This window comes from Chiloscyllium plagiosum, unplaced genomic scaffold, assembly GCF_037043375.1.
Source record: "Chiloscyllium plagiosum isolate Xiang-an unplaced genomic scaffold, Cpla_swu_hap1 HiC_scaffold_23, whole genome shotgun sequence".
NCBI lineage: Eukaryota > Metazoa > Chordata > Chondrichthyes > Orectolobiformes > Hemiscylliidae > Chiloscyllium > Chiloscyllium plagiosum.
The window spans coordinates 45,521,407-45,543,795 of NW_028270161.1; the positions used below are offsets into that span (position 1 = coordinate 45,521,407).

The window sequence follows — 22,389 nt, forward strand, 5'->3', positions numbered from 1 at the left end:
AAAATTAGCTACAACCACAAATGAAAAAAAAATGCCAATTAGCATGGTCGAAGTTTATTTTGAAAATCTTTTGGCTAAACAAAAATCTTTTCCCCCTCCAACTCTATTTTGATTTGATCCCTGCCCTCCCCGTCACTATTTGATTACGCAGCATCGCCCTCTGAGAACTGCACCGCTTGTCACTGGCCACTCGGGTGTTTCCTTTCTTCTTGGTGGTGGAAATTGAATAAAGATTTGTACACTTGTTGTCTTTCACTGTATCTCGCAGTTAGTGTGGGGGTAAAAGAAAATAAATAAATAAACAGAAAAAATATAAACAAGAGATCACTTAGGCAAAAAAAAAGAATATATATATATTATATATAAACAGGGGATTCAGAATCTCCTCAGTTGAGGAGACTGACTCCGAACCCGCTGGCCACAGCCAGTGTATTGGCACAATAAAGGGGGGCTTGATGACAGGATATCAGACTCTGTGCAGTTATTTCCGTCTTCAAACCTTTGTAATTGCCTTTACATTTTAGGCTCTATTTTCATCGCAAATTTCTCACCCTCAAACTGAATGTGACATTATATCATGTTACAGTTGTTACCTAATTGATCCTTTACTGTGAAGTCAGTAATTAATACTGTTTCATTACACTGACATAGGTGGCTGACTTTCAGATGAGAGTTTAGATCCATGCCCAAATTCCATAAAAGATACCACAAACTAGCTGATGAGAAGAAAGACCTTTCGTCTTGGCTAACTCTCACCCAACACCAAACAGATTGACCAGTTACTCGCTTTACTGTTATTTCTGGGACCATATTGTATGCACACTGGCTGCTGCATGTGCTGACAAAGCAATGATGACTACAGTTCAAAAGTCATTCTTTGGCTGCAGAACACTTTGGGATATTCTAACGATATGACAGCTGCTTATTTAAATACAAGTAATATTTTCATAAGTTAAAACCTACCTAAATAATTTCCTTCTTGTAGTAGACAAATTAAACACCTTTTCTTATGGGGACCAGAAATAAAATCCCGTTTCCCAAATGTCTTCAAAGACTTTCTAAGAGTTCTCTGTGGAAATGACTAAATCTTTCCCTCTCCCTCTAACTCAGTGACTACAGAGCGTCTGCAAAAAAAAAATTAATTATTAAAAATCATTAAAATAGATAAATTGCACCAATTGAGAAAAAAAAGCCACAGATAAAAGCTGTGAGATAACAACCGGCAGTCAAGTTCAATATCAAACAAAACGTGATACAGCAAACGTGACTAGAATACACCAGGTGAAATCAAGAATAATAATTTCTCTAACACAGGTCTAATTGTGGAAAACATTAAAAGATCAGTACATCAGTTTGCAAATATCTAATATTTATACTAGTCCTCAATCCCTCAGTTTAATACATACACAATAAAAGTGATAACATGCAGAACTGAATAGGTTGTAATGCTAAAATGAGATAAAACTGTTTGCCCAATAAGCAGAGTCACCATTTCAAATGGATAAAACAGAATATCACAAACTCTTTTAACCATAAGGTCTTGAAGTACTTTTGCTGTATAATCAAAATATAATAACATTAAATGTATCTGTAATTCAGTCAGGTTAGTAACTTGCTTTTGAAACAGCACAATCAAGACTAATATAGTGCATGTGACGAAAACAAATGTTTACATGAACAGATTTGAATAAATGATGTTATCATGCTAATTACAGAATTTGGCAGAAAAAATCATGAACACAGTATTCCAAATACACAACTACATAGGAAAAAAAATTTAAAGAAAGATCTTCTTCCAAATGTTGTGGACATTACAAATATTTTGATTATGGTTAAGTATTTCTGAAGAATGTTAACCATTTATGTACATGATCTTTTAAAGCCAAATAAAAAGTGTTCCCAAACATCACCACATAAACCTGTGAACTTCTTCGCTACCTGGCCACTGGAAGGTTTTGTAGAGAAACAAGTAAACAGTTAGCACATTTAGTACAGAATACACAGCCAGCTCCGCAAGAATCTTAAAGCCCAAAGGCATTGGGATGTTCAGTCTGAAGATAAGATATGGCACAATGAAATAACGAAATTCTAATAACTTTTGTGGAACAGTAGCAGCAGCCAAACAGATAAAAAACGCTAAGTTCCAGAAAATTGATTTGGACTTCAATGTTTCAATGAATGTCCAAACAGCAAAGATATACCCTGGGACCAACATATACTTGATTAGTTCGTGCCTCTGAAAGATATTTTTCCAAACATAAAATGTGTAATGTCTGTTATCAGCCAGCAAAAACTTATGAATGTAAGTGAACTTCCAAATCAACAACAAGGAGACAACTACAAGAAAAAGGTAAAATAAAGGTTGCTTCTTTACTGAACTTAGGAAAGTTATTATCTTATGAGGGGAAAGCAGATGAGGAAGGGAGAATACTAGGGTGAAAGAAAAGAAGTAGAATAACTGAGGAAAGTTGAGAGAGATCTCGTGGTTGGTCCTGTCACCGATAACTATTCCTCCATTCAGGGAGACAAACAGCAGAAATCCCACAACTAAGATGATGTATGGCCAGGTCAGAAATATCAGTCCTTTCAGATTGTTAAACGATAGGACATACTCTAACAGGAAGCGCACAATCTTCTTGATCTCCACAGTGGAGTTTAGAATAACTGTCTTTTCATCCCTTTTCTTGAGAGAATCAATCTTCCATGCTTCTGTCAATTTCTGTGCGACAACACTTCCTGCACAGAATATAATCCAGACGATGTTAGTCTGACGGAACATAAAGGCACAGAATCCAAGGCATGCAGCAATACTATGACTCCCATATAGGCACATCAGATAAGTAAATAAAATGAAGAATGTTGAGCCTGCATCTGTGTAATAGAGGAATGAGAAAAAGTAAAGCAGGGGAAATGAGGCAAGTGTTAATGCAGACATAATTCTCCGGAATGTACAGGTGGCCTGCAAAGGGACAAAAAAAAAGAAACATTATTCATTGACAATATATCTGCATTAAGCCAATAAGAAAGCAACTCCAATTTTGATTACAACAATACAAACAAGCAAATGCTCTATCATTCATATTCTGTATTCCTAGTATTTTTTGACCACTTTAACAGTTGATCATCATTCATTGCTACTGATAGGTTCTACTTCTGCAAGTCCAGTTAATTCAGCATGATCTAAATTATTTCCAAGTACAGGATCAGGGAAAATAAACATGTTTTATGTAAAAGTTGTAGTCCTTCTGGATCATAGGGATGTTCTTTTATGTGCCTTCATAAACAGAACAATTAAGACATGCAACCAGCAGCAGGTAGCTATTGGGATTTCTGCTGTTTGAGCTCTTCCACCCTAACAAGATGTGGTTGTGTGCTAAGCCATAATTCGTTTGCACCATTGGCAAATTTTTCTCACTGAGACTAGTCATGACAGATTGCAACTGCTATTATTATTGTTCAATGAGACTTACAGCAGCCAATAGTGTTGAATTTTGTACCAGTTATGTGAAGGGGTAACAGTAATGGGGACCAGAATGAATAACACATTGTATTAGCAAAAGTTACTTCAGTTCAGCAGATCTGAAGATACAGGTAAACCCTTGAGCTATAATCATTAACTTATTTCTGCAAATTTACTTCCTGGATTATAAACAGTCCAACTAGTCAAGAGGTGAATGGAGGAATATTCTATTGCTACTTGCATACACAATTAAAACTCAATGTTTGATGAGCAGGATGGAGACTAACAAAAAGGTATTTGAAAACAATTCCACTCGTTCCAAAAACATTGCTAGGTACACAAACATATCAGATAGAAATAGGAAAATATTCCAGAACAAAGCTCCTCAGATGGGGTTACTTGGGGGAAGTCAGTGTTTGATAATGATACAGATGTCATGTGTTCAATTTCTACTCAGCATGGCATTAGCTGAGATATGATCTATTTCTCACTGTGCTGGGCAAGAAACAAGCAGATCAAGCTCGAGTTTCACATCCCAATGGTTACAGAGTACTTATGGAAATTGTCTTCTGTCATCTTTATCCTTACCCAATGTACTATGGCTTGAAACTATGCCTTAAAAAGGAAGTGGGGTAATGAGGTTACACTACAATATAAAATACTGCCTTTTTGTATAAAATACAAAATTCTAAATAGGATTTTTAAAATACTAAGATGAAAACATTGTTTTATGTTAATAGTACATTATTTGTGTTTATGCATGCAGATGGCAGGCATTAGCTGAGGTTTCACTTAAAGTCATAGAGTCATAGATATGTACAGCATGGAAACAGACTCTTCAGTCCAACACATTCATGCCGACCAGATATCCCAACCCAATCTAGTCCCACCTGCCAGCACCTGGCCCATATCCCTCCAAATCCTTCCTATTCATATACCCAGATGATATGACAATAATATGGCTTTAAGGGATGTATCTGGTCCTTTTCTTTTAAGAAAGGTGGAGACAGAGGTGACGAGCGGTCTGCTCAAAGACAACAAACAGTTTATGAGGCCTTGGGGTTGAATGGGTGGTGTCAAGCTCCCACAGAATCAAGATTTTTAGTTTTATTTTCTGCAGCTGCTATTGGGGTCTTGAAGCTGATGGGGAAGCTCTTATTCCTCTCTCTGTTACAGCTAAAAGCGGTGGTTCTCTTCTTGCTGTTAGAATTGCATGTGAGACAGTCTATTTTACGGAATTTGCCTTTGCCAAGAGTGTGTTTATGGGATGTTACTATATTGGAACAGTTAATTAACAGTAGTTAATATATATTATTTTGTTAAGCATTTCAAGTGAGTTACAATTAAGCCAACTCTTTTCTTTCATTTTGCGTGTATTTTAACAATAGTGGATGAAAGAAGTGTGTTTTGCTTCAAGCCTGGAAGTTCAACCAATCGAGTTGCATCTAGAACACAACACCTGGCATTTGCCTTTAAAATACGAAAAAGTTAGGGTCTAGGCTATTTCCTTGTCACGTTTTGAGAAGATTTGGTCTGGTCCATACCAACACACAAAAACATGTTTTCTGAAATCCTGTGTGATTGAGCTAATGGTATACGCTTGCAATGTTTAACTTCACAACTTAATGGAAGATAAAGGAAAGATCAGCTCCGTACTCATCTTCAACTGGCTTTCTAGAACGTAACACAACAGAAGCCATACAGCTTTAAGTACAGGTTTTCTCTTCCGACATTGAGAAAAAAAAAGGGTAGAAACTTGTGTACCTTGTCCTTCTGATGTATCTTGCACAAGAGCAGATAAAGCAAGTAGAGGTTGCCAGTATTGAACAGAAGATTAACGAATCGTAGCATTCCTGTAGAACATACTATACTCCCTGTCCAACCCATCAGCCAAGATACTGGCTTGATTATCCCAGTAGACACCAGATAGAGGCCAGGTAAAGTTGTGATCATTGGATCCCACTGTATGAGAGAATTAAGCAATTTATAATTTAAATATACATAAATTGGGAATAAATGTATTTGTAGTGTAATTATAATAATGTAATTGTAATCAGGGACAGTATAGTAAGGGGAATAAACGCTATTTTCTGTGGCCAGGATTGACAATCCGAAGGCAGTGTTGCCTGCCTGGTGCCCCGGTTCAGGATATCTCATCTGTCTTACAGAGGAACTTGGAGTGGGAGAGGAAAGATCCAGATGCTGTGGGTCCACATAGATACCAACGCTATATGCAGAAAGGGGAAAGAGGTTTTGCTGAGTGATAATGAATAGCAAAAGGCCAGATTAAAAAACAGAACCAAAAAAGTAATAATCTCTGGATTACTATCTCAGTCATGAACAAATTGGCACAGGATCGACAATATTGAAAAGGAAAATGCATGGCTGAATGACTGGTGTGAGAGAAACGGGTTCAAATTCATGGGACACTGGTGCCAGCATGATCTGAGTGGAGTTTGTCCCATCAGAACAGCTCCCTCTCTCCCGGAACCGGTGCCAAAGTCCGAGCAAATCACAAAACTAGAGCTGTGGATAGGGCTTTAAACTAACTAGTGGGGAAGGTGGCTTCAGTTGCATGGAAGATCATAGAAAATGTTCGGGGTGGCGGAATGGGGGGGGCCGTTCAGCAGAGGTTATTAGAGTTTCCTGAATAACTAATAGAACAGAGAGTATGAAAACGCTCAAGAATCAAACTTCAGGTACAGCAGTTAAGGGGATAACTATGAGAAGGGGAGCAGTCAACACAGGACTGAAGATGTTGTACTTAGATGCATGCAATATATGAAACAATGTAAATAAGCTTGTAGTGCAGATTGAAATTGGCAAATATGATGTTATGCGTATCACTGATGTGACTGCAAGGGGATCAGGGCTGGGATCTAAACATCCAAGGATCCTATCAAAAGGACAGTGAGATGGGCAGAGAGCACAGGATTGTCTTGTTCATGAGAAATTGAATCAAACAGATAGCAAAAAGCCATATAGAGTTGGAAAGCACAGAAGCTGGTTGGGTAGAGTTGAGGAACTGCAAAGGGACAAAAAGACTCTGAAAGGCATTGTGCCCAAGCCTCCTTGCAGTATTCAGGATGTGAGGTAGGAAATACATCAGGAGATATAAAGGCATGTAAGAAAGGCACCGTGACAATAATCATAGGGGTCTTCAATATGCAGGTGGATTGGGAAACTCAGATTGGCAGCGGATTTAAAGAAGTGGAATGTCTAAGAATATGTTTTTTTGGAGCAACTTGTGGTAGAGCCCACTAGGGAACCAGAAATTTTGGACTTGGTGATGTGTAATGAGGCATTTGATTAGGAAGCTTAACGGGGAAGGAATCCCTATGGGGCAGTGACCATAATTTAAGAGAATTTACCTTGCAGTTTTGAGGGGGAGAAACTGGAATCAGGTGTAACATTATTACGATTGGGTAAAGATAACTACAAAAAGTGATGAGGGAGCAGCTTGCCAGAGTTGACTGGAAGGGAAGCCGAGCAGAGAAGATGGGGGAGCAGCAATGGCAGGGGTTTCTGGGGGTAACTCTGGAGGCACAGCAGAGATTCATCCAAAGGAAGAAGAAAACACTAAGGGGAGGATGAGGCAAACATGGCTGACAAGGGAAGTCAGGGACAGCATAAAAAGTGAGTGGAGGATAAAATATGAGAGTAAGCTATCTAGTAATATAATAAAAGACTGCAGGAGCTTGTTATTAAAAAAGGTAACAGAGAGGCAAGAGTGGACATTAGACTGGTGGGGAAGTAGTAATGGGGTACGAAGAAATAGTGAAGGAAGTGAATAGGTACTCTGCATCAGTTCTTGCAATGCCAGACACCAGCAGAATTCCCAAACTTTAGGGTGGATTAGGGTAATGTGACTGAAACTTACTGAATACTGAGAGGCTTGGATAGAGTAGGTATGGAGATGTTTCCACTCGGAGAGACTAGAACCTGAGGGCACAGCCTCAGAGATAAGGCATGACCCTTCAGCACTGAAACAAGGAGGAGCTTCTTCGGTCAGAGGGTGGTTAGTCTGTGGAATTCATTGCCACACTGCACTGCAGAGACGAAATCATTCAGTGTACTTATGAAAACCTTTTCCCTGGTTTTCTTTTTTTCCCAGGGTGGAGTAGTCCAAAATTAGAAGGCATAGATTTAAGGTGAGAGGAGATAAGTTTAAAAGGGGCCTGAAGGACAACTTTTTCACACATAGGGTGGTGCATGTACGGAATGTGCGGCTCGAGCTGGTGGTGGAGAGGGTACAATTACAACATTTAAAAGGCATCTAGATAGGTATATTAATAGGAAACTTTTAGAGGAATATGGGCCAAATGTTGGCAAATGGGACTCTATCAGTTTAGAATAAGCTGATTGGCATGGACAAGTTGCACTGAAGGGTCTGTTTCTGTGTTGTATGACTCTATGACAGAGATAGGTAGGTTCTTAAGGGGATCAAAAGAAGCATGAGAATGGGGTCCAAAAACATATAAGTCATGACGGAATGATGGAGCGGACTCAATCTGCTGGAATAGCCTAATTCTGCTCTTGTATGTTATGGTCTATACCACAGATAAAAAAAACCCAACTTGCTAACCCAAAGTGCAGTCGATGCTGGGACAGCGAGTAAATTTAAGGAGGAGTTAAGACAGATTTTTAATTGGTAATGGGTTGAAGAGATATGGAGAGAAGGCAAGAAAATGGGGTGAGGAACATATCAGCCATGATCGAATGGCAGAGCAGGCCTGATGGGCTGAATGACCTAATTCTGCTCCTCTATCGTATGAACTTAAAGAAAGAGCAGTGCGCAGAAATTTGAAAATTATAGGCAGCATATTAATATTGTATCATTATTCCTTTAAAGGAAGGATATTATTAAGGTGGAAAGGGTTCAGAAGAGACTTACCAGAATGTTGCCAGAAATGGAGGTTTTCAGTTATGGGGAGAGGTTGGATAGGTTGGGACTTTTTTCACTGGACCATCAGAGGGCGAGGGGCAACCTCATACAGGTTTACAAATTCGTTAACGGGTATATAGAAGGTGAATGGCAGGTGTCTTTTCCCTCGGGTGGGGGCTTTCAAGACTAGAGGGCATATTTTAAAGTGAGAGGAAAAGGTTTAAAAGAAGACGTAAAAGCCAATTTTCTTTTACTACACACACACACACACTCCAGAGAAAGTGGATGCAGGTACAGTTACAACATTTAAAAGACATTTAGATAAGCACATAAATAAGAAATATTTGGAGGGATTTGGTGCGACTCGTTTAGTTTGGGATTATGGTTGACATGAACTGGTTGGACCGAAGGGTCTATTTCCACACCGTACGACTCTATGACCCTACAATGGAGGAATGGGAAATATCCACGTCCCTGTCAAAACTATTGCATATTAACCAAATAAGTCAACAAATGTATGGAATTGTAGGTTTGTAGGAATGAATTCTGATCTTCAACAACACCAGTAGGCAGAAGGAACAAGTGAGGTCAATTTCTTCCAAATGTTATAGGAAACAGAAATTAAAATTAACTGTCAATTACGAACACAAAACCAGAATATGGAACGAGTCCCATTAACTGCCAGAAAATAATAGGCATATCAGTCAAATTAAGGAGAGGGGGAGAAATAACTTATTTGAAAGGACAAGAAAATAATTGCGTCCATGTCCCAATAGTTTTTTTTGGTCTGGATTTATAGACGCATAAAGGTGGATAAATCCCCAGGACTTCATCAGGTGTACCCTAGAACCCTGTGGGAAGCTAGAGAAGTGATTGCTGGGCCTCTTGTTCAGATATTTGTATCATCGATAGTCACAGGTGAGGTGCCAGAAGACTGGAGGTTGGCTAACGTGGTGCCACTGTTTAAGAAGGGTGATAAGGACAAGCCAGGGAACTATAGACCAGTGAGCCTTACGTCGGTGGTGGGCAAGTTGTTGGAGGGAATCCTGAGGGACAGGATGTACATGTATTTGGAAAGGCAAGGACTGATAGTCAACATGGCTTTGTGTGTGGGAAATCATGTCTCACAAACTTGATTGAGTTTTTGAAGAAGTAACATACGATCTATATGGAGTTCAACGAGGTTTCTCATGGGACACTGGTTAGCAAGGTTAGATCTCACAAAATACAGGGAGAATTAGCCATGTGGACACAGAACTGGCTCAAAGGCAGAAGGTGGTGGTGGAGGGTTGTTTTTCAATCTGGAGGCCTGTGACCAGTGGAGTGCTACAAGGATTGGTGCTGGGTCCTCTACTTTTTGTCATTTATATAAATGATTTGTATGTGAGCATAAAAGATATAGCTAGTAAGTTTGCAGATGGCACCAAAATTGGAGGTGTAGTGGACAGTGAAGAGGGTTACCTCATATTACAACAGGATCTTGACCAGATGGGCCAATGGGCTGAGAAGTGGCAGATGAAGTTTAATTCAGATAAATGCAAGGTGCTGCATTTTGGGAAAGCAAATCTTAGCAGGACTTATACACTTAATGGTAAGGTCCTAGGGAGTGTTGCTGAACAAAGAGACCTTGGAGTGCAGGTTCATCGCTCATTGAAAGTGGAGTCGCAGGTAGATAGGATAGTGAAGGAGGTGTTTGGTATGCTTTCCTTTATTGGTCAAAGTATTGCGTACAGGAGTTGGGAAGTCATGTTACGGTTGTACAGGACATTGGTTGGGCCACTGTTGGAACATTGTGTGCAATTCTAATCTCCTTCCTATTGGAAAAATGTTGTGAAACTTGAAAGGATTCAGAAAAGATTTACATGGATGTTGCCAGGGTTGGAGGATTTGAGCTATGGGGAGAGACTGAACAGGCTGGGGCTGTTTTCCCTGGAGCATCGGAGGCTGAGGGGTGACCTTATAGAGGTTTACAAAATTATGAGGGCCATGGATAGGGTAAATAAGTCAAGTCTTTTCCCTGGGGTGGGGGAGTCCAGAACTAGAGGGGATAGGTTTAGAGTGAGAGGGGAAAGATATAATAGAACCTAAGGGGTAACTTTTTCCATGCAGAGGGTGGTACGTGTATGGAATGAGCTGCCAGAGGAAGTGGTGGAGGCTGGTACAACTGCAACATATAAAAGGCATTTGGATGGGTATATGAATAGGAAGGGTTTAGAGGGATATGGGCCAGGTGCTGGCAGGTGGGACTAGATTGGGTTGGGATATCTGGTCGGCATGGACAGGTTGGACCGAAGGGTTTGTTTCCGTGTTGTGCATCTCTATGACTATGTGCATCAGATTTCCATGAGGCAAGTAAAAGAAAAACATCTAAGATGTTAGGGGCTGTGGGCAGGATGCCATGAACCACTGCCAAAAACAGGGTGGCAGAAACAGATTAAACATTTTAAAAGAGTGTTATGGGCAGAGATCTTAGCACAGTGCTGATGGGTTGAATGGTCTCCTTTGAACTAATCACTTCAGCTTGCAATTCCGGGATCAGGCCACTAGGGGGCGAGGAGCCCGATCTCCTACCGCTGGGGTCCGCCATTCAGCCGCAGTCAGTCGCATACCTCGGAAAATCTCCCGTCACAGTACCGCTGCGCCTGCGGGACGTGGAAAATCTCGTCCATGTAAGGAGCCCTCTGCACCCGGCTGATGGCCGAGAAAACCACAGAGGAGACTAGGAAGTTGCTGCTGAGGAGCGCGGAGAAGAGGAGCGGCTCGAGACGCTCCATTACGGTCCGGGGAGGTGGGGGGGCGTGGCGCGTAATGGGGTGGAGTCCAGTGACGCCGGAAAGAGGCGGGCTCAATGCACCCACATTCGGCATGGCCAGTGACGCAAGAATGTACCCATGTTGGGCGGGGCCAGTGGCTCGGACATGGGGCGGGGTCAGTGGCTCGGACACGGGGCGGGGTCAGTGGCTCGGACACGGGGCGGGGTCAGGACTCATTGGGTAGGCGGGGCCAGAGGCGCGGTGTGGGGCGGGTTCAAGGTCGTCATTGGTGAGCGGGGCCAATGGCGGGATGAGGGGCGGGGCAGGTGCATAATACTGGGCGGGGCGAGACGTGGCTGGAGATGGAGGTGGTCACTTTGTTTGTGGGGCGGAACCTTTATCGGGAGTTTCGGTTTCCGGGGGCGGGATTGGCCTGCCGGAGCTGTTCCAATGGTGAGTTGTGTTACTCTCTGTAGTAGTCGCAATGTGATTAAAAGCAATGTAGGTGCCGGATATATGAGACAAAAAAAAAGCAGAAGCTCAGCAAGTCTGGCAGCATCTATGGAAATGCACACGTTATTATGAATAAAAATCAATCTGGACTCGAAACATTAACTTGTCGTTTTCTCCCCAACGATGCTGCCCATTGCAAGGTTTTCCAGCACTTTTTTCAGATTTCCAGCATCCGCAACTTTTTGCTTTCGCTTTAGTGCCCTATTTCTGTCTTCTTTATGGACACTCTAGGCTCTCACTCTCTTGTTTATCCTTCACCTGCTGCTGTCACCTTCCTGGTCGGTTATTTTGATCCGTCTCTCACCAAAATTTATATTAGTTAATCATTATGTTGCTGATTGTACGATATGAGGGATGTCTGAACCGCAGACTATTATTGACTTCTCAGTCGAGATTAGAGTGGCGCTGGAAAAGCACAGCAGTTCAGGCAGCATCCGAGGCGCAGGAAAATCGACGTTCCGGCAAAAGCCGTTCATCAGGAAATCAAATTATTGACTTGGACATAACCATTTAATTTTGAGATAACGCCCTTACTACCCAGCCAGGGCTACCGTTCAGTTAGTTGTCTAACAAGCAGACTGTGGCTGAATTCAATTTCTGAAATGGCACTGTGATTCTCAAGCCAGTTGCTGTGGTAGATGTGAAGCAAGAAGGGCTGGGTAAATTATATAAGCATTATATGAGCTTCCAAGTTGTGAATCTCTCAATGCTGTTCATTACCAGTGATGCTTTGCTTAGTGAATATTTATAACCACACTGTAGGTATTTATAAGATCTTAAATAATAAATGTCCCAAAAATTAAGGCGTTAAAACACTTAATGGTAAGGTCCTAGGGAGTGTTGTTGAACAAAGAGACCTTAGAGTGCAGGTTCATAGTTCCTTGAAAGTAGAGTTGCAGGTAGATAGGTTAGTGAAGAAGGTGTTTGGTATGCTTTCCTTTATTGGTCAGAGTATTGAGTATAGAAGGTCATGTTGCGGCTGTACAGGATGTTGGTTAGGCCACTTTTGGAACATTGCGTGCACTTCTGGTCTCCTCCCTGTCGTAAGGATGTTGTGAAACTTGAAAGGGTTCAGAAAAGATTTACAAGGATATTGCCAGGATTGGAGGATTTGAGCTATAGGGAGAGATTAAATAGGCTGAGGCTGTTTTCCCTAGAGTTTTGGAGGCTAACAGTTGACCTTATAGAGGTTTATAAAATCGCAAAAGATATGGAGAGGGTAAATAAACAAGGTCTTTTCCCTGGGATGGGGGAGACCACAACTAGAGGGTTTAGGTTGAGAAGGGACAGATATAAAAGAGACCTAAGGGGCATAGGGTAGTTCATGTTTGGAATGAGCTGCCAGAGGAAGTGGTGGAGGCTGGTGCAATTGCAACATTTAAAAGGCACTTGGATGGGTGTATTTACAGGAAGGATTTGGAGGGATATGGGCCGGGTGCTGATAAGTAGGACTAGATTGGGTTGGGATATCTGGTTGGCATGGACGAATTGGACTGAAGTGTCTGTTTCCGTGCTGAACATCTCTCTGACTCTAAAAGGTTGTAGAGAATAGTGTTTGTAAACATAGTTCTCAAGGCAAGTCACACGAGGAATTTAAGTACCTGGAAAAAAATGCTGAAATTACTATTATTGAATAATCAATGAAGGACGTTTACAGTTTTTTCTTTATTGAATATTGCCCTTTTCTCCTGGTGAGGCGCATTGAGAAGAATGTAGATCAGAAATATTGTGGATGGACAAAATATTAATTCATAAATTTCACCATTAATGCAGTAAGTCTGTGTTTTTATGTTTTTTTTATTTGTTTCGGGCAAACTGTGAAACGTAGCAGGCTCAGCAGTACCAATGGAGAGAGAAACAGAATTAATGTTTCAAATCCAGTATAACTCTTCTTAACCATATAGTTCTGAAGAAGAGGTTCTTCCAGACCTCTTGCATTTCTCCAGCATTTTCTATTTATATAAAAGCCAAATACTATGATGTGAGAAACATGAAATAAAAACAGATCTCTGGTGTCTGCAGTATGTCGCTGTTGGAAAATAAAGTAAATTATTTTCCTGAAATAGTATATAACCAGTAAGTGAATGAATTCTTGGTATTTCTGTTTTAACTTTTTTTTTCCATTACTAGTTGGTTTTGTGTTGGTCTTGGCATGAACCATGCAACATTTTTCAAGGAAGAATTTTACTTTGTAATCATTGAACCTAACTGCACGGTCTATTTTTTTCTTAGCAAGATTTTGTTAATCAGTCACATTGTCACCTTGTCACTTCAGGTATGCTGATCATCAGACGAACAAGATGATTATGATACATGAGCTAGAACTCTTTCCAGGATACACTGTGACACTTCTGTTGTTTAAAGATGTTAAAAATGCTGCTGAACTTCGAAAGAAAGCTATGGAAGGAACCATAGATGGAGCATTGGTAAATGCATCCATGGTGAGAATGATAATCTAATTATTGCTGTGATTTTGTTTTTAATATGTACATAAAGGGAATCCTGCAGTCATGAAGATTTCTTCTGAGGAAAGAAGGTGGTACATCTGTGAGCAAGAGAGAAACTGATGAGCAGAGTAACCAATATATTTGATAGATTCTTGTTATTTTGTTTAATAAAGTGTGGTTTCCAGTTTCATGTAATTTTCTTACAAGTTTGTTATACTGTCACCTTTGGGTTAGTGAGTAATGCATCGCAAGGTTGCTTGATCTATTTTCCATCAGGAAGTTTCCATATTCAGTCACTGGCCAACTGTTGCTGATGTAATGAATGCATTTTCATGCTGTCTTCAGTAGCTATAGGGTAAACAGAAAAAACATTAGCCTGAGGGTCACTTTTTTTTTCCCCAAAGGCCTATACAAATTTACATGGATGAATTTTTGGCTGTTTTGGTTGTTGTCATTTTTCTCAGAGTCTTGCCCAATCTAGCTACAGGAGCATTGGATATTATATGAAATAAACTGGGTCAGGGTTGAACTAGATTGGCAGCAACCTTCAAGTTGGTTTTCAGATGTTAAATAGAGCAGTTGGACAACTGATTAGCAATCCTGCTTCTAATCCAAAAGTGAACTAGGAGACAGTGAGGACTGCAGATGCTGGAGATCAGAGCTGAAAATGTGTTGGTGGAAAAGCGCAGCAGGTCACGCAGCGTTCTTGGAGCAGGAGAATCGACATTTTGGAAGAAGGGCTCATGCCCGAAACGTCGATTCTCCTGCTCCTTGGTTCCTGCCTGACCTGCTGTGCTTTTCCAGCAACACATTTTCAGCTCTAAACCAAAAGCTCCAGGTACCCATTCTACTTCAGAATTTTACAGATAAGGAAGGTACACACATAACATAAGTGTACAGGTTAAGAATTAGCTTGTAAATCCTTCCAACGTACACCAAGTTCAGGTGTCGCGAGGGTGAGTCCCCTGATCCGCTATCTGAAGACAAGAGATTGGAGCCTCTCCCATCATTGCGATAGCTTCAGAATGCAGCTTGCATGTCAAAGTGTACATTCCACTGCAACTCTAAATATCTGGCATGGTTAGCTCATTTGCTGGACAGCTCATGTGGTGTTAATATTAATTTGATCTCTGTTCAGGGTGGGGTAGATTCTGGGCCTGCTTCCCTGCCTCTATTTATGGAGAAAGTCATAGTGATGTGGGTAAGGCCCGCTGTTGTACAGAGAACTCAAACGGAAGTGCTGCACTTGTAGCAGTTTCTAATCAACTCTACATACAATTGCAAGAGTTAAGTTCCTTTTGTAAAATCACTGCATTATCAGTGTCTAATGTAAAATAGAACGTGAAAATATAAATTGTCGAGCTGATTTCAAAAGATATTATTCTACAATATTGTAAGTTGTGATTTTCATTTGGGGGAACTTGTTTGTAAAATGCTCCTGACCTGCTCTGTTATCATTGAGAAAACTATATGAAACTGCCAATTTACATGGAGCTACCAATGCAATACATGCTTTTGTATAAACTGCACATGGTCTTTATCTCTCTCTTTCAGATAGTTGATCCATTTCAGATACTTCTGGCAGTCAACAAAGCTGTTCATTTACACAAACTGGCCAAAATGAAGACAAGAGGCCTTTATTCTGAAATCATATTTAATCTCTCTCCAACAAATAATGTAAGGCTTGATTTTCTGAGCAGTGAATTGATTTTGGTGTAATAACTTGTACACTTTATCAGATGCATTTGTGCTGTTTTGCATTTCTCTTCATGTCCAGAATACTGCAGTTGTAGAACTACATAGAGTTGAACCTCACAGTTATAAACTGGTATCTCTAAGTGAGAAGTACAGTGGCCATGCAGGAATCAGCCATTAGTGTCACTCAGTAATATAATGTTTTTTTTTAATTAGAAATGAATTTTTTTTCTGAATTGTAAACATGGCAACAGGTGTAGAAAAAAGAGCTATAAAATCTGGCTCAGCTATTCAAGATTTTGCTTGTAATTTCTTTATTCACTAATAGGACATGGGTCTTGCTGACTGGGCCAGCATTTATTATCTGTCCCTACTTGCCCTTGAGAAAGTAGGTGGTAGTGAGCTTCCTTCTTGAATTGCTACAGATAGACCCAGCATGTCATTGGGGATGGAGTTCCAGGATTTTGTCCCAACAACAGTGAGGGGACATGATGCTTTTCCAAGTTCAGATGGTGAATTACCTCGAGATAAACTTGCAGGTGGTGGTGTTCCGATTTATCTGCTGCTTTTTGTCATTTTATGGATGGAAGTGTTTGTGAGTTTTGAAGGTGTTCTCTGTGGCTTTGACAAATTTCTGCAGTGCATTTTGTAGATAGTAACAGCAGTGTGTAGAGGGCATCAGTAGTAGAGTGAATGGCACCACACTCACAAGCAGTCAATGGGGCTGCTTTTGTCCTGGATGGTTTCAAGCTTCTTGAGTGTGGTTGAGGTAAGTGGGGAGCATTCCATCACACTTCAGACTTGTGCCTTCCAGGTCGTAGACAGGCTTTGAGGAGTCCAGAGGTTACTTATTCACTGCAGTATTTATAGCCTCTGATGTGCTCTTGTAGCCACTGTATTTGTTTGGTTAATCCAGTTCAGTTTCTATTCAATGGTAACTCCCAGGATGACGTTAGTGAGGGATTTATTAATGCTAATGCCATTAAATGTCAATGGGTCATGGTTAGGTCACCCCCAATAAGAAACAGTCATTCCCTGCCATTTGTATGGTGTGAATGTTACTTTCTACTTGTAAGCCTGAACCTGGATGTGGACTGCTGCAGTATCTGAGGAGTTGCAAATGGTGCTGAACATTATGCAATCCTCCTGTATCTTCAAGAATATACGCTCTTTAACATCTTTTGCTAGCCTCTCATAATTAGAATGATAGAATTATTCCCAGCAGTTGCGTGGTTGTTTTCAGACACCATTTGGAAGGAGAATATGAAATGCTTATCAGCCACACTTTTTTTATCCAACATTCAGGGTGGTAGCACATTCAACTCTTCTTTCATTTCTGTCACTAGTGTCTTTCTTTTAATTTTGCTTTTCTTTAAAACATGATTCTTGAACATTTCTTAGAGTCATAGAGGTGAATAGCACTGAAACAGACTCTTTGGTCCACTTGTTCTTGCTGACCAGATATCCTTTATTAATCTACTTCCATTTGCCTGCACTTGGCCCATATTCCTCTAAACTCTTCTTATTCATATATCCATCCAGATATGTCTTAAATGTTGTAATTTTACCAGCCTCCACCACTCCTCTGGCAGCTCATTTCATACACGTACCACCTTTTGCATGAAAATGTTGCCCCTGATGTCCCTTTTAAATCTTTCCCCCCTCACCCTAAACTTATGCCCTCTAGTTCCAGACTCTCCAACTGCTGGGAAAAGACCTTGTTTATTTATCCTATCCACATCTCTCGTGATTTCATAAACCCCTATAAAGTCACCCCTCAGCCTCCGATGCTCCAGGGAAAACAACCCTAACATAGTCAGCTTCTCCCTAGAGCTCAAATCCTTCAACCCTGGCAACATCCTTGTAAAACGTTTCTGAACCGTTGGAAGTTTCACACATTCTCACAATAGGACAGAGACCAGAATTGCACACAATATTCCAAAAGTGGTCTAACCAATGTCCTGTACAGCCGCGACATGACCTCCCAACACCTATACTCCATGCTGTTCTTCAGAGAGGATGTTGACGGTTAAAAAGTCACAATTTCATTAGTTATTTTTCTGAAGATTTCAGATGCGTTCAGAAAATTTGGGATTTCAGATAGTGACTCGGCTGTTCTCATTGTTCTGGTGGATGATGGAGAGAAAAAATCTGATTTGGAAGGTGTTATAAGGCAAGTGGATGGGCAACAGATTCATGTCCAGGATCTCTCAACAATGGCAGATATGACCAAAATTAAAAAGGTTTGTGAGTAACGTGACTTCTTCATTACAGGATTTAAAATTAAGTTGTTTTCTTAAAGTCTGCATCCAAATCACCATTTTCATTTCATGCAGTTTTGACTTATCATTTGATACCACTATCATTGGGGATAAATTATGATTTGCTGCAATAAGTCTATTTTGTATGGTAACAATTACATGTCAATGAAACTTTGTATCAGAAAATTATAACTGGTTGCACAAAAACAAATGGCTGATGTGCTGAACCATTCAATCCATTTTCTTTACTCCTGTGCTGGTTTTCAGATTAATATTTACATTTACACCACTGACATTCCTGTTAAGATGCATACGTATTCATATGGACGTAATGGTATTCAAAAATGCTTGCAGCTGAATCATTGACAGAAAAGTGTTCTAGCATAGTTGGATAATGCTTTCTTCACCTTCATTAGGATCTCATTGTTAAGTCGATAGTTGATTCCTCTTCACACCTATAATCCTTTGCAGGATAGCACATGTTTATTTGAGAGGAAGAAATGCCTTACTGTCATTCCAAATGAACTATAACCAAAATGTTTTACTATACACAGATTTACAAAGTATCTCCTCCTGAGGAAAAGGTTGGCAATTTGTTGGATGCCATTATTTGTCGAATGGCAATAAAAGATATTCTTTGACAGAAGAAACCCTGTTACTTTAAATTAATTCTTCAACTATGTTTCTACTGAGTTGAAACAAGAGAGCAGCAGTGTATGAACTGGGAGCATTGCCTGCAATTTTATCTGCATTTGAACCAGAAATCAAAGTCCTCTTCTTCATTGACCACTGCAATCCATACAGAAGGCCCACCAGTGTGGTCTCAAGGTTGACTGTATGATTAAATAATAAATGCTGACTTTGGCAGCCGTTGCTTATGCTTGAATAAAGATCTTGGAAATGTCTGTATTTCTCGTCGATGTACACTTCCTTTGCTGTTTGTTTTACTCCTGTGTGATAATAGTGATTGACCAGTACACTTTCAAAAATTAAATTAATTATATTCTGTTGCCGGTCTCCAACAGAATTAATGCTGTTACTCATCATCATCTCCAGTCTATCCAGTAACCAATACTGGACTTGACTTCCTCTTGCCTGGAATCTAGAACTCCAAACCTTCTCATCCATGCCCTGTCATTTTAGTGCCTTCAGCAATTCTATCCTTTTCCCAATTAATGCTGCGAACCTCCCTTAACTAATCCTGGGCATAAATCTTCAATACTGGCAGCTATTTAAAATGGCATGCTACCAGCTACTGGCTCATTCTGGCAAGTAACTATTTAATCTGATGTTTCATATATAATTGTGCGTGTCTTTTCCCTCAGGTTTCAAGACCAGATGGCATCTTTTTAAGGTGAGAGGAGGCAGGTTTAAATAAACACACGAGGGGCAAAGTTTTTACACTGGTTTGCATGTGGAATGAACTTCCAGAGAAAGTGATGGATGTGGGTGCAATTACAACATCTAAAAGACACTTGGATAGGTAATCAATAGGAGAGGTTTGGAGGGATATGGACCAGGAGCAGGCAAGTAGGACTAGTTTAGTTTGGAATTATAATTGACGTAAACTGGTTGGAGTGAAGAGTCTGTTTCTCTGCTGTATGACTGTAACAGTCTGCTGGAGAAGGTGAAAGATGGGAATAAAGATCTGCAGGAGGGAGAGAGGAAAACAATCAGAGCCATGGGGTGAGAGTGAAGGATAGGGTTGAATTCAAGGAACAGAGTGTGGACGGAAGAAATTGTGACAATGAATTGAGGCAAAGGAAGGGGATCAGAGAGATGATGACCCCTTTATTTTGCTTGCTGCTAACCCCTGAAGGAAGTTGCCCCAAAGATATCCTGCAATCTGGCAGGGATTGCACTGTTCTCTCAACATTTGTTGATTCAAGTATTAGTGCTAGGGGATTCCGCAGAGTTCAGAAAAAAATCAAGCAAGCTGTGATTAAGCCAGAAGCTGAAATAACACAAGCAACCTTTTAAATATTGAATTTAAAAAATTATGTTTTTTTTAAATCACAATGGAGAATTATAATCATCCCACAAATTAAAAACTACAGTAGTTTTATAAGGTCAGAGTTGTAATTTAAAGTGTGGTACTGTTTAAAAAAATCCAGCTACAGCTCATAAAACATGACAGAAGCTTTTTGTGGGTTTTTACAAGTATCGCAGTGTAAAAGTGGAAGTCTGTGTCAATTAAAATGATTTCATAGATATCCAACTGTGCAGTCCTCAGTAGTACACCTCAATGTCACTGACAGCAAATGTTGGGTTTCCATGTTTAGCTGGCATGTATAGATGCCAGACAGTGCTGTCAGTGTCACTGTAATGATGGGAAATGCTGACCATTCTTCTGTCATGACAACTGCAAAATCAAGATCAAAAGTTCGCATGGAAAAATAAATGGAATGAATGAGATTCTCTTTAGAAAAAGGTGAAAGACACCAAGATTGAAAAAGACAGAACATTTGTATACCCATACTAAAATTTTATCATCCACTTAGTAACATTTAAATCAACAATGTAACATTTCTTTGTACTGTCTCAGTGGATAATGCTGTTACAGTATTACCTGCTCTGTGTTAGCCTAGACGTTGCGTTAAACAACTAAAGGCAAAATACTTTCTTTGATATTAATAGTATATAAATCCTTGTTGACCATTCTTCAGTTTGAGGATGACATCTACTCAGGGCTATGAGTCTGTGTAGTGGGTCTTCCTGTGACTGAACAAGGCAATCCAATGATATTTGGCTGTATGAGTCAGTGCGTCCCAAAAGGTAGTGGGATCTGGGTGTAGGGTTTAGTTCATTTTCCTTCATCCCCTGTCACTGCTCAGCATTGTTATGGCATTTGGACTCAGCACAATGCAGATTAATAGAAAATGCCATTTTGATTGATAGCAATCTCCTCCCAGTTATTAATGTCAATGCCACCATGTTTCAGGAAGAGCTATAGAGTGTCTTTATATCATTTTCTTTGATCTCTTCTGCAAGTTTCTTTTCCACTGTGTGGACCTTCGGGTTCTGGGTACTGCAGCAGTTCCTAGCAAGCCCTATGTCAGCACTTCAGTTGACGTGCATGGAGTTTTCCAGCAGCTCTGAAGCCACACTGCTTAGAGGGAACATTGTCCTGCTGGTATACTGGCCATTGGAGAAATAAAAAAAAGCACGTTCTAATGGGGAAATGCTTTTCAGGCAGTGTCCAGTGTCAGAATGCCTGTAGAAGTGTGTTCAAGCAGAATGTTAGCATTTGTTTGACAGTCCTTCCATTGAAGCCATGAACGTTATGCCAAACAGCTAAATATATAAATCAATACAAACTACATGCTCTGTCAAAAAGCAGGCCTTTAGCTCATTCACTGCTGCTGCTTCATCCTGAGTAGTTCTCTTGGAAATTTTTGTTTATCGTTGCCTTCCACTCTCAGGAGCACAGCAAGGAGGCAAGTCCCAAACCTACCTTTGGTAGAAGGGAAATCTAACCTGCAATCTGGGTACCCTGAACTACATCCTAGCCATCTAAGCTAAACAAACTTTTCATTGTAATGGTGTGATTAAACTAAATCTTCAGATGTCTATCACAGGCATCACTGGACATTGTGTCTGTATGTCTGAAAAGCATTTCCCCATTAGAACATGTTTTTGCAGTTCTCCAGTGGCTAGTATACCTCTAAGCTGTGTGGCTGCAGAGCTGCTGAGAACCACGTAACTGAGCCATAGCTGAACGCATGGTCACGAAAAGGTAGATTTGCTGCCACCATCCTCCTTTTAGGGTCTGCTTTCATAGGTCTGCTATCAGAGAGGAAAACTCCTAGGTAGTCCAATAAGAAGAGGCTTTTGCCTTAAACATTACAACAATCAGGAACAAGTTACATTGTTGTCACAAAGACTATGAGAAGACACAGATGGTAGGCCTGTCTCCTTTGTTTTGCTTTTCTCCACTCCATTCCATATGACAGACTGTGCGGAGCTTCATGCAGTTTTCAGCATTAACCCTTTCACAAACATTACTTTCTACAACACCCCATTGGAAACACATACATATCTTTTACAATCACAATATTCTATGTGAGTATTACATCAAAAATATTTTCTGATTTTGTCCAAGTATTCTTCAACAAATATAGGCCGTTTATTTTAAGCACCTCTGAAATTTACATTTTCAATTATATTAAATCTTTCTTTTAATAAAGATGTCTGTGCTTCAATGCCTAGCCAAAGAGATCATTTCCAATGCACAGGACATATTACAGACAAAATGGGACATTCTTGTAAAGCACTTCATTCTAAGATTTCAGAACAATTTTAAAGTAAACGTCTGACTGAAACTATGACATAGTTTATGCTCTGTCTGGAATGAGCTAAATGAATATAATGATGT

At 40.2% G+C, this 22,389-nt stretch overlaps 2 protein-coding genes across 3 annotated transcripts; one reads left to right on the plus strand and one right to left on the minus strand.

The window, feature by feature from the left end:
* Positions 1–222: 222 nt before the first annotated feature.
* Positions 223–11,119, minus strand: alg10 (ALG10 alpha-1,2-glucosyltransferase). Its single transcript, XM_043713590.2, has 3 exons — positions 10,955–11,119; positions 5,225–5,422; positions 223–2,959 (listed from the first exon to the last, which is right to left on the minus strand). Exons 1-3 carry the CDS (start codon positions 11,117–11,119, stop codon positions 1,907–1,909), a joined length of 1,416 nt encoding a protein of 471 aa, XP_043569525.1. The 3' UTR covers positions 223–1,906.
* On the plus strand, positions 10,934–18,919 carry tprkb (Tp53rk binding protein). Of its 2 annotated transcripts, none has more exons than XM_087999611.1 (5): positions 10,934–11,014; positions 13,887–14,052; positions 15,613–15,735; positions 17,820–17,996; positions 18,569–18,919. In XM_087999611.1, coding segments are annotated over exons 1-5 (555 nt in total). In that variant the 5' UTR covers positions 10,934–11,012; the 3' UTR covers positions 18,656–18,919. The 2 variants fall into 2 exon arrangements, with proteins under 2 accessions (XP_087855737.1, XP_043569529.2); XM_043713594.2 differs by lacking the exon at positions 10,934–11,014 and adding an exon at positions 11,495–11,551.
* Positions 18,920–22,389: the final 3,470 nt, after the last annotated feature.

Bases quoted from the DNA above. Each gene is read 5' to 3' on its own strand.
- tprkb (XM_087999611.1), top strand. The intron at 14,053-15,612 runs GTGAGAATGATA...TCTCTCTTTCAG, and splicing joins CATTGGTAAATGCATCCATG to ATAGTTGATCCATTTCAGAT. The intron at 15,736-17,819 runs GTAAGGCTTGAT...ATTTTTCTGAAG, and splicing joins ATCTCTCTCCAACAAATAAT to ATTTCAGATGCGTTCAGAAA.
- alg10 (XM_043713590.2), bottom strand. From the start codon at position 11,119: ATGGAGCGTCTCGAGCCGCTCCTCTTCTCCGCGCTCCTCAGCAGCAAC. The intron at 5,423-10,954 runs GTATGCGACTGA...TCTCTCATACAG, and splicing joins GTGACGGGAGATTTTCCGAG to TGGGATCCAATGATCACAAC. The intron at 2,960-5,224 runs GTACACAAGTTT...GTCCCTTTGCAG, and splicing joins AGATACATCAGAAGGACAAG to GCCACCTGTACATTCCGGAG.